The 10942-nt window shown below is 39.0% G+C and overlaps 1 protein-coding gene across 8 annotated transcripts in view; it reads left to right on the top strand.

The window, feature by feature from the left end:
- Positions 1 to 232: 232 nt before the first annotated feature.
- PHLDB2 (pleckstrin homology like domain family B member 2) overlaps positions 233 to 10942 on the top strand; it is a 140897-nt gene continuing 130187 nt past the window's right edge. For 5 of the 8 annotated variants that reach the window (XM_074301155.1, XM_074301158.1, XM_074301160.1 and 2 more), the window contains exons 1-2: positions 490 to 657; positions 9189 to 9322. In XM_074301155.1, coding sequence (XP_074157256.1) covers positions 9301 to 9322 — 22 coding nt within the window. In that variant the 5' untranslated portion in view covers positions 490 to 657; positions 9189 to 9300. Of the gene's footprint in view, positions 315 to 465; positions 658 to 9188; positions 9323 to 10942 lie in introns of those variants that run through there. The other 3 variants (XM_074301156.1, XM_074301163.1, XM_074301157.1) reach the window with 2 other exon arrangements.

A 10942-nucleotide genomic window follows, 5' to 3' on the forward strand; every position in this document is an offset into this window, starting at 1 on the left:
CCACAAAAAATCACTAATGAGCGGCTGCAGACTATGCTTTGAACAGATAGTGTCCCATAATGGGGTGTAATAACTAGTGCCAGACGCCCAGCCATCCTGGCAATCTGCCTCCAGAAGTCTTTATCCCCATCTTCATTAATAGGAATAACAACAGTTCTTACCAGGGTCATAAATAAGAGGACTGGAGCAGGAGGGGAGAAGCAGAGCCAACCACTGGACGGGAGGAGGGGGGAGCTACCACAGATGGCTCCGCGTAAATACCTTTCCTTTCCTTCCCTTTCTACCCGGGGCTAGAGAGTCGGCGTCACTGACTAGTGAGTAGGACTATTTCCCCATGGCGGGGGCGGGACGGGGGCTGGGCGCTTTCTCCTAGGCTCAGTGGGTGCGAGGGGCATTCTCTACCCCTCTGGCCGGAGTTGGTTGGAGCCGGTTGCGGGCGGTGAGTAGGAGGAGGTAGAGGAGATCTGGCGGGCCCTTGGGTGGGGGGCCAGCGCTTCTCAGTCTGGGTCCGAAGAGGGCGGGCTGCAGCTGGAACAGACTGACTGAGATTGGAACTCCGCAGAGTGGAGCAGGGCAGGGCAGGGCAGGACAAGGGCACTCTGGGGAGAGAGGGACCTTCAGGAACTCGCCGCAAGAAGCTGCAGAAAGGATGACAAGGTTAGTGGGGACAGACAAGAAGTTTCTTCGCTCTTTTTCATTCTGGGCACTAGGAACAAAAGCAGGTTCGAGGGTCTGCTGAGTAAAGAAAGACACGGGGTCGAATGGGAAACAGCCAAAAATTGTTTGATGATCTTGGGGAGGGGGCACCAAGAAGGAGACCTGGGGGTAGTGGGGGAACTCTTCCCGCTGAATCTCAGGGTCTTGGGCTAGAGTGAGCTGTCTGCAGAAAGGAGGTCCGGATGCTAAATTCTTCTTCATCTTGGGGGGCTCGGCAGCAGCGTTTGTAAAATAGGGGACAGACTTTGCACCCTTCTCTCCTAACAACTCCGAAAGGGAGAGTTGGATTTGTAGAGACCCCACAAGCACCTCCCTTTGGTTGGGGCTTTGGGACAGAAGTGCAGAACTGAGGCTACCCCAGTCAGGATTACCCCGAGGTGGAACCGGAGCCAGCATTGGCAAGCTACGGGACTTTGGGAGGAAGAAACAGTCGGGGAACTTGGGTGGGAGCTTCCCGGCTGCGACTTTTTCTACTTTACTGTGCGGGAAAATGAGTTACCTCTGTCTTAAACCCTCCGAAGCCGACTGCGGCTTTTGTTGCCTTGTTTGACATATCTCCCGTGTTCAACTTCGAAAAACCGAGACTACGAGCTAGCCCCAGCTGGTTGAGGAGGGGGGTTGGGAGTGGGATGTTCACTTTTTTGTTGTTGTTGTTTGGGAGATTTAATCACACAGATCCAGTCAGTCATTTATTAAAAGCGCCGAAGACCTGGCTCACCCGAGCCAGAGCCAGGAAATTAAAAGGCTGACAGGCAGTAGCTCCAAGGGCTGGGGTTTCCTGTTTTAAAGAGCTTTGTAAATTGAATCTACCTCCTCCATAAATCCATCGACCCTTCTTATGCAAAAGAGAAACCTGGCAGACTGAGGCAAAATGGATCTTGCAGAGAAAAGTGTTGGATTTGAAGTCAGAGGACCTGGGTTCTAAAGTGTGCTGTAGGACCCAGGACACTGCACGGAACCATACAGGGTTTTAATTTCCTCATCTGTAAAATGGGAGTACGAGGTGGACTAGATGACCGTTAACGATCTTTCCAGGTCTAAATATATGGATTTCTGACTAAGCCTTTACCTTTTATCCTCCCAACTTTGCTTTTACCATTTTGCTCTAGGCTCATCTCTCATCTCTCATCTCTCACCTCCTAACTCCTTTAACTCCCCTAAAGACTCCAGTTATTAAATAATTTACTTCTGTGAATACTGCCCCACCCAGGTGCGGAAGGGAGTGAAGAATGAGACCACTTAATATAATTTTGTTCGAATTCTTTGTAAAAATTGAGTAAAATGTCGGTAAATAAAATTTGTGCCTCCCCCCAGGCCCCCCCCCCCCGTCAAATTATTAATGAATTACATTTTTAATTGTGCTGAAATGTTAGGTGTTTGGGGGTTTGTTTGACTTGGTCTGATAACTAGAGCGTTTTGGTGATTGTGTGTTTTCTTCGAGATTCTTAAATTCAGTCTTGTCGAATTAGTCTGATATTTGAGTGTACTATCAAGGGTTAATTAAATGTATGCCCTGAAAGCAATAGGATTTTTGAATTCTTGTCGCACAGCAACAAGTTGTTGAGTTTGGAATAAATAAGCATTTAGGTTGTTTAGTATTAAAAAAGTGCTTATTTCTTGGATACTATTGTCTTACATGGTGAAAATGCTCATAAGAAATAACAATGTTTTCCTGAAAAATAGTGAAATCTTTCATGTCAACTTAATCATTTAAAAGTATTATGAATGATCCATAATATATTATTTTCCATTAAAAGATCATTCGTTATTACTTGGGACAAAACAATTATTGCACTTGAGATACGTAACCAGTGCAGCCTTCACCTCTGGAGACCTAGTGGTTTACAAATCCCAGTCTCACTGACAAATGGAAAAATGAGATGTTTGGTTTTAGTACAGTCATCATTTTGCTCAATTTGCAATCTTCAATCTGTTTCAAGCAGCTGGCAGCTGTTGCTGCTAGGATGAGGCCCAAGACCTTGACTGTAGGGGGTGCAGTCTGGATCCATAATGGAGGTGGGAGAATAAGAGGATTCTGAGGAAATTATGACAAGAAATTCATAAAATTTCTGTCTTCCAGGAGCTTGACTGGAGTTCTTCACCATCCTTTCCAAAAGAACTTCCTTTTATTTACAGAATTGTGGAGGGGAGGGAGGAAGGAAGAAGGAAGTTAAAAGGGAGGGGGAGGGGAGGAGGAGGAAAGTAGGGGAAGAGAACTTTTAATTGATTTAACAATTAGTAGCTAAATTGCTTCATTCTCTCCCCCTTCAGAACAAATCGAAACAAAAAAAAAGCTATTATCCCAGTTATGAAAAGAAGGCTTTTTTAAAATCCAAAAATACAATGGAAGAATAAATGAGAGAATTAGATTTATTTCAAATCATTTTTAGTAGACTAGCTCTGGGGATTATGACTTTGTTAATTTTTAGCCCATAGCATAGTGTAGCTTGCCAAGCTGCAAACTTGGAAGAAGGGTTAGTTTTGCACCTATTCCAAGAGCACACGTGTTTCATGAGTTAGATTGCCCATACAGATGTTTGTCTTTTGTCATCCCTTATAATTCTTAACCTGTACATGTTTTCTGCATCAAACAAAAACAAGTTCCAAATGATCTGCTTAATCTGCAATCCCCCATAATATTACATTATTGCCTTTGGGCATATTTTAATAAGATTCATAACACTAATTTGGCTCCTTCAAGAACTTGTTTTACAGCATGTGCTGGCTTTACTCAAACAGAAAGCATTTTAAGGTTCTTTTTGCCTGTAGGAGATCTTGGTATTTAGGAATCACCAAGGTTTGAGTGAACTGATTTTCATCTTATAAGCAAATCTGTATTGCAAAAAAGGAGTCTTTTGAGACCTAAGTCTAACCCTTCTGTGCCTAAGATATGGGATGTTACATTCAGAATTTACCATATGTAGCCTTTGAATGGAGGCTGATTGGCATCAGCCCCAGGGGACAGAATAACATATGTCTTCATGAAGCATCCCCATGGAAGAGATGTGCAATTCTATTGTTCATGACCTGTGACACTACACTGATGTCTGTACCATATCATCCCTTGTAAAGTGGACAGCAGATGGGATCATAGACACAACAGATGCTACTTTTTAAACTCAGGTATAAAATGAAACATTTATACATTTCAGCCAATCAGTTTCAAACAAACACTTATCTCATCCATCTTCACAGGTGCTGCTAGCCATATGCATTAAGACTGATATTTGTTGTCTTTTGTTATAGGAGTATAATATATGCATACATAGGGGTTAAGGAAACAGACTTCAACTGTTAAAGTTTTTACTATACCCTGGCTAGATCAGGGGGAGAGAGACATAATAGAAGACACTTTCCCTCTCTCCCATCATATAGAGAAAAATGTGAGAAAAAATGGAAAGGAACCTATAGTAAAGAAAAATCATTCAACTCAAAAGGTTGTTCTATATTGTCTTCAGATATCTAAGGAAACTGGAAAGGTCTTCATATGTTAACGAATGATGAATGAAAAGGGAGACTAATTCCTAGGTAAGCTGGTGGTATTTACTATCATTTTAGATTAGTAAGAATCATAGAATTTCCTACCAGAAAGAGATTTCTCTAATTCAATCTTCTCCCATCCCTTACAGAGAAGAAACAGAGGCACAATCAGATTAAGTGTGTTGGTCAGATAGTTAATAACAGCCAAGACTCAAACCCAGGTCTAGTCTCCTGAATTCTTGATCAGCATTCTTTCAATTAGACATTCATTTTTGAGTTTCCTTAATAGAAGACAATAATATCCAGTTATTTGCTAATTTCCAAGGATTAATTAAATAATAGAAAGCATTCAAAATATTCTATTTTTGGAGAGGAAGGAGTTAAGTAACCTACTTCCAGTATTAGAAATATTTTACACATAGCCTAAATAATATCAAATATATTTCCTTGATGTTGTAGTTTTCTATTCTCCTAGCTTATCAAGCTTGGAATTATATCTCTTCAGGTATGAATTTGACTCAGACTACTGTCCTCTATTTCTATTAGTCCCTCCTCTCTGAGACTTTAGACTGACTAGAAAAGGTGGGAGGACAATAGTCCCCCAAGACACTAATGGGGCAATGGTATTTCAAAAACCCTTTGCAATCGAATTTCTTCTCTTTCTTTCTCTCCCTATTGTTGTCTGTCTTTGTTTATTCTTGTGTTATATTAAATAGTAATAAGCAGTGCCATATATTTCTGGTTTCCTTCCTCCATTGTTCTCCCATGTTCCACACTCCTGCACAGCTGTCCCCATTCTATCTTCTCAAGCTTCAGTTTGGTCTGATTTAGGATCCTCAAGTCTCCATGAGTGTGAGGCATTTCCCCTGGAAAACTAATATAAAATTAAGTATTTGTCTAAATCTGAAGTTGTCTAGGGGGATGCAAGCAACTAGGTGGGTGGCCTGTGGGAGATGGGAGCTAGTCAGGGGTAGGAGGACCCAGAGAATTAGGGCTTCCGCTTACCTGTAGGGGTACCTGCCAAGAGATCAGTTCCCTAAAGTCTTTCCTTAAAATTGAAGCAGATATGAGAGATGAGATAGGTACATGTTCTCCTTAACCTGTGGAGCACAGGTTGGTACTGAGGGAGGCTTGAGTAGAAGTGTCAGGAATGAGAACCAGTCAGTGAGTTGGTCTTCTGCTATATTTTCTTCTGTAAGAATTATTTTTTGGGGACAGCTAGGTAGTGTAGTAGATATAGCACCAGACCTGAAGTCAGGAGGACAGGAGTTCAAATCTAGTCTCAGACACTTAACAATTCCTAGCTGTGGGAGTCTGGGCAAGTCACTTAACCCCAATTGCCTCAGCAAAAAAAAAAAAAAAAAAAAAAAAAAAAAAAAGAATTATTTTATGGAAGGATCTTTCAATTGTTGCTGAGTCAGTAGCATTTTGGGATTCTTTTTCTTTATGTGTTTCTTGCAGGCCATTAGGGGATTCTGTAAGGAGAGTACAGATCAGGAAGACCTGAGTTCAAACTTGTGTGACTTTGAGCAAATCAGAGCATCTATCTTGCAAGATTGATGTGAGGATCAAATGAGATAATTGTAAAGAATTTAGCACAGTGTTAAGCAAACACATTAGCTGTTGTATTGTGATTCATTTATTTATTTACATGGGGGGGGGCAATTAGGGTTAAGTGACTTGCCCAGAATTACACACTAAATTATAAATATCTAAGGGTATATTTGAACCCAGATCCTCCTGACTTCAGAATCCCTATCCCTATGTTATTATTATTTCATATGGCAAGATGAACTGCTGACTTTGGATAATTTCCCATTCTGTCATCTTTCCAGAATTTCTGAAGTTCTTTCTACCTCTTATGTGCAACATCCTCGGGACTAAGCTGTAGATTTGTGATCTTGGCTTTTGCAATGCAAGAGAGTATTGTCATGTAGTTATTTTATCTAATTCTCATCTCTTTGCATTGCTGAAACTATAGGAAAGTCCTTTAAACATCTAGAAGTTAGATGCCTCTGTGCTTCTCATGCTTAATCATACTTTTCTAAGTTTTGTGCCATAAATTGACAAATGAGTATAACACACATTTGTTGTTGTTCTGTTGTTTCAGTCATGTGCAACTCTTTTTGACCCCATTCAGGGTTTTCTTGGCAAAGATACTAGAGTAGATTGCCATTTCTCTCTCCAATTCATTTTACAGATGAAGAAACTTAAGTAAACATAGTTTACCCAGAGTCACACAGTTTGGAAATGTCTAAGATGAAATTTGAACTCAGGAAGATGAATCTACAGGCTCAGAGATCTATCTGCTTGTGCTACCTATCCATTCTTGCATAATTTGCATAAGGGACTAAAAGTCTATGGAACCAAAGAAAGATATTGCTTATGAAGTTGAAGAACCTGAAATCAGATCTGTTCTCTGACAATTTGCTCCTCTACAGCCTTGACCCAGTCCCTATAATCTCCCTGGCGCTTAGTTTACTGATCTATAAAATGAAGGGTTTGGATTAGAAGATTTCTGAGATTACTCCTTCCCATTTATGACACTGTGATTCTATATTTGGAGTAACAATAAGGTATTCAAAAATGGTTCCTAATAATTTATTTTAGTGGAACTCTATATAGATGCTATGACAAAAGTTGTCTCATTTCCTTATTCTCCTTCCACTTTTGTTCTTATTGCTTAAATCAGCTTTTTGGATGGTATCAAAGGAGAGAATTAAGTCAACAATTCTTGACTAACCAATTGCCAGGAACATTTTTTTTAACTAGTATAACAATAGTTTGTCCTCTTGAAAATGGCTGAAAGAATATGAGATACCTCATATTTCCAAAGCTTTTTTTAAAAAAACTTTTGGGAAGAAAAGGGGGCATGAAAATTATGCAGATTTCAAAAATAGGATCACATGATCTTTTTATAAGGCCAGTGAGTAATGTGCAGAAAGAAGGCTGTAATCCCTGTAGGTGAACTTATATATGTTATGTTCAAAATTTTTGGAGGATCTTCCTTGGGATGTTTAAGAAAATAATCTCAAATGAATATGAATAACATCTTCAACTTTTTATATCAATTGTGATTTATATTTGCTTGCAAGGAAATGCCTTGTTAGTTGCTGTCCAGAACAGTATGACAGCCCTGTGTTTTCTAGACAAGAACATGGGGGGGAGGGGAAGTTCCTAAGGAAAAATCAGAGATAGGAAGATCCTGATATGTGGAGGAAATAGGTAATTGTAAGAGTGAGTAAAGAATCATAAACTGACAAGCAAGATATATGTAGGGTACTGGATGAAAGAGATATTATGGAGAGGTCTTTCAAGTATTTGTTTATCCATATGTTAATTTTGTTAGATCAGGGTTTTTAAACCTAGAACTATGCCATAGTTATATAGATTCCAGGCAGTCCACAAACTTGAATGGAGGAAAAAAAATCTCTCTTCATTTTCACCAAGTTCTAAATGAAATTTAGTATTTTCTTCAGTTATTTAAAAACTGTCTAAGATGCAATCGATACATTTCAAAGGGCTGCCAAAAGGGCCCATGGCGTGCACGTGCGCGCACACACACACACACACACACACACACAAAGTTAGATGAATTTTTCCATCTTTTCTCCTTTTCTATTCAACCCAACATTTAAATAAATATTTCAGGGATCCTTAGGTTGCTTTTTTTTTTTTTTTGTAGAGGGGTGAAGAAAAGGGAGGATATTTTGCTGCTACAAACCAAAGCCATCCACCTTATAAACCAGTTTTCCAAGTTGATGTGTACCCATCCATATCCTCTTCTTTTCAAAACTTAGTCTTTATTGATTCTTGGAAGATAGATATGTATTTCTGGCATCATAGATTTAGGAGCTAAAAGAAAAACTATATATAGACCATCTAGTTCAGAGATTTAGGATTAACTGTCTAGTAAACTTTTTGATTTTACAGATAAATGAGGCCCCACATGGAGCATAAGTGACTTGCTGATGGTCTTTTCTTATATCATGGCCTGTCTTGTATCTGAAATGTTCTAATTTTAATAACTCGGTCACTTCGGAACCAGGAAAAGGCATCCTGTATTAGTGAAAAGAAGTAAGGAGGAAAAGAAGGAGAGAATAAAGTATAAAAAGAAAGAAAAAAAGGAGGAAGGAAGGAAGGTAAGTAGAGAAGGAGAAAGGAAGGGAGAGAGAAAGGAAAGAACAAAGGAAAGGAGAAAGAAAAGAAAGGACGAGAGGATGGACGAAGGGATTGGTTTGTAGACAAGTTCAACATGAAATACGGGCTTCATCAATTTACCTTTTCAGTTTTTAAGAGTAGAAATTGAATAGCTATGTGAATGTGGGAAATTTATTTCCTTTTCCCCAGATCTGAGCCTAATATGGGAATAAGACTTCTTGTAGTTATTCATAAAATTGATATAAAAAAGGGTCTTCTAAACCTTAAAATGCTGTAGAAGTCTGTAAGTTCATAGAATCATAAATTTAGAACTGGCAAGGACTTTAGAGAACAAGTTTATGTTTCTCTTCTGTTTCTCCCTCTCATCCACATTGTCAGAGATTGGTTTTTGGTTTTGTTTTGTTCTGGTTGCTTTGTTTTTGCATAAGAAGCTGTCTTTGGCTTGTCTGGCCACATGGCCTCACTCACAAGAATACAGGACTTCACAGAAAACAGATTGTGTTGGTAGCTGGAAGATTTGTTGCCTTGACCTGTGTTCTGCCTCTGCTGAAACCAAGGCAGGGTAAAGTGGGAGTAAAGCCAATCCTTGCATCCTCTCAGGCTGGCTTAGACATGGGGGAGAGATATGCTTTGTGGAGTGGGGGATGAGAGTCTAGTTGCCTTCCTGGCCAGATCAAGTCACTGCCTAACCATTAATACAGGCATTTTTTTTCCCACAACAGGGTCCAGGGAATTATAGGCTCTGGGAATGCATAGCAAAATGCAGCATATATGCTATGTTGAATGAGATATCCGTAGCATATCACATTATCATGAGTTGTACAATCCAGTTCTTTTCCCAGGGTGCCATGATGAAAAAATTTACCATGGTTTAGGATTGTCACAGGCGGTAGAGAAGTAGCTGCCCCTACAGATTTCTGTTTGACGATTGTTTCATCTACAATGTCAGTTCTCAATTTTCCAGGTCAGTGTATATTTAGTTCTGTCATTTTTGTCTTTTTTTTTTTTTTTGCCACCTGTCCCTTTGGCAGATTGGTGAGTAGGCAAAATTTATTCAAGTTCAATTTATTAATTGAATAAGTGTATTGATGAAGGCTAGTTTAAGCACCTTCTCTTCTCTGGCACCACCATGTGGTAGAGTTGCTAATAAACAAGGAAGTATTTAAAATATAGGCTAAAACGAGAAATAACAACAATTGATATTTATCTTACATTTTAAAGTTCACAAGATAGGAAGAATTTATAGTGGCTAAAAAGTTGTCATCAAAGTCAGGAAGACCCAAGTACAAGTTCAGTTTCTGACACTTACTAGCAAGATCATCCTGGTTTAGTCACCAAACTTCTCAATGCCCCAGAGAAATCCTTTCAGTATCCATTTGTATATGGAATTAATATTATTTAGGTCATCTGAAATAAATAATTTATGCTTAACATTCTATGTCACAGAACATTTGAAACTATGTGAACTTAGGTATCTAGTATTACTTTAATGGTCTTAGAACAACTGGTGCTAGTCTATGTTGTTACCTATGCAATCTTGGTGATACATTCTATTTTTCTCATACTTATCTTCCTAATCTGTAATATGAGGGAAATAGAACTGGGGCCCTTCATAAACTTTTTCCCCCCATATTTTTTGAGGGTGAGAGTAGGCAATTGGGTTTAAGTGACTTGTCCAGGGTCATACAGATAGTAAGTACCTGAAGCTGATTAGAATTCAGGTTCTCCTGACTCCAGGGTTGATGCTCTACTCATTGCGTTACCTAGCTGAATCTCTCCATAAATTTATGATAGCAATCATTTTTTGATTTTATAAGTAAAAAGGAAGGTTTTGTGAGTGAACAGGGTGAGGTGTGTGTGTGTGTGTGTGTGTGTGTGTGTGTGTGTGTGTCTAAAATGGGCTCAGATTATTATTTTTTCTTTTCTTATTCATTTCTTTGTCCCTGTCTTTCTTCTTTTTGTTCACAAAGAGTAGAAAGAGAGAAAAGATTCTGTGAATGATGTCATAGCCAAGATAATTTGTTCCAAATTCAAATTATTGTTCTCAGGTAATTCCTAAAACAGGAAGATGCATGTTCAAGAAAAATGGTGAATACCATCATGGAAAAGGTTTGAGAAAGAACTCCATGGGAAGAAGAATTTCATATCAAAGATAAAACTTTTCAAATGCTCCTGTTTGCAGATGTCATAACTTAGATTGAGCATTGCAGTGCTAAATAAATGAGATCCATAATCATTCAAAAGAATTTTCCCTAATCATGGACATGTAGATGTCTTCAAAGATTGAACTAAGCTTGAAATTAGGAGACAAGTTTGAATTCCACTTCAAGCACTTACCAGCCTTGGAACTCTAGGGAAAAACATGTAGCCTTTCTGTGCTTCTCTTTCTTCATTTATTAAATGAGACACTAGGATTCCATGACCTCAGAGATCCCTTCCATAATCCACACATTTTATTTGACCAAATATTTCATCATCACTTGGATTGTTCAGTATTATTCAAAACACATCCATCACTTAGACTAAAAAACAATTGATTAGCTTTAGTTTTTGAGCTTCTTTCCAGAATCACATCTCTCTCTTT

Source organism: Sminthopsis crassicaudata, chromosome 3 (genome assembly GCF_048593235.1).
Source record: "Sminthopsis crassicaudata isolate SCR6 chromosome 3, ASM4859323v1, whole genome shotgun sequence".
Classification (NCBI taxonomy): Eukaryota; Metazoa; Chordata; class Mammalia; order Dasyuromorphia; family Dasyuridae; genus Sminthopsis; species Sminthopsis crassicaudata.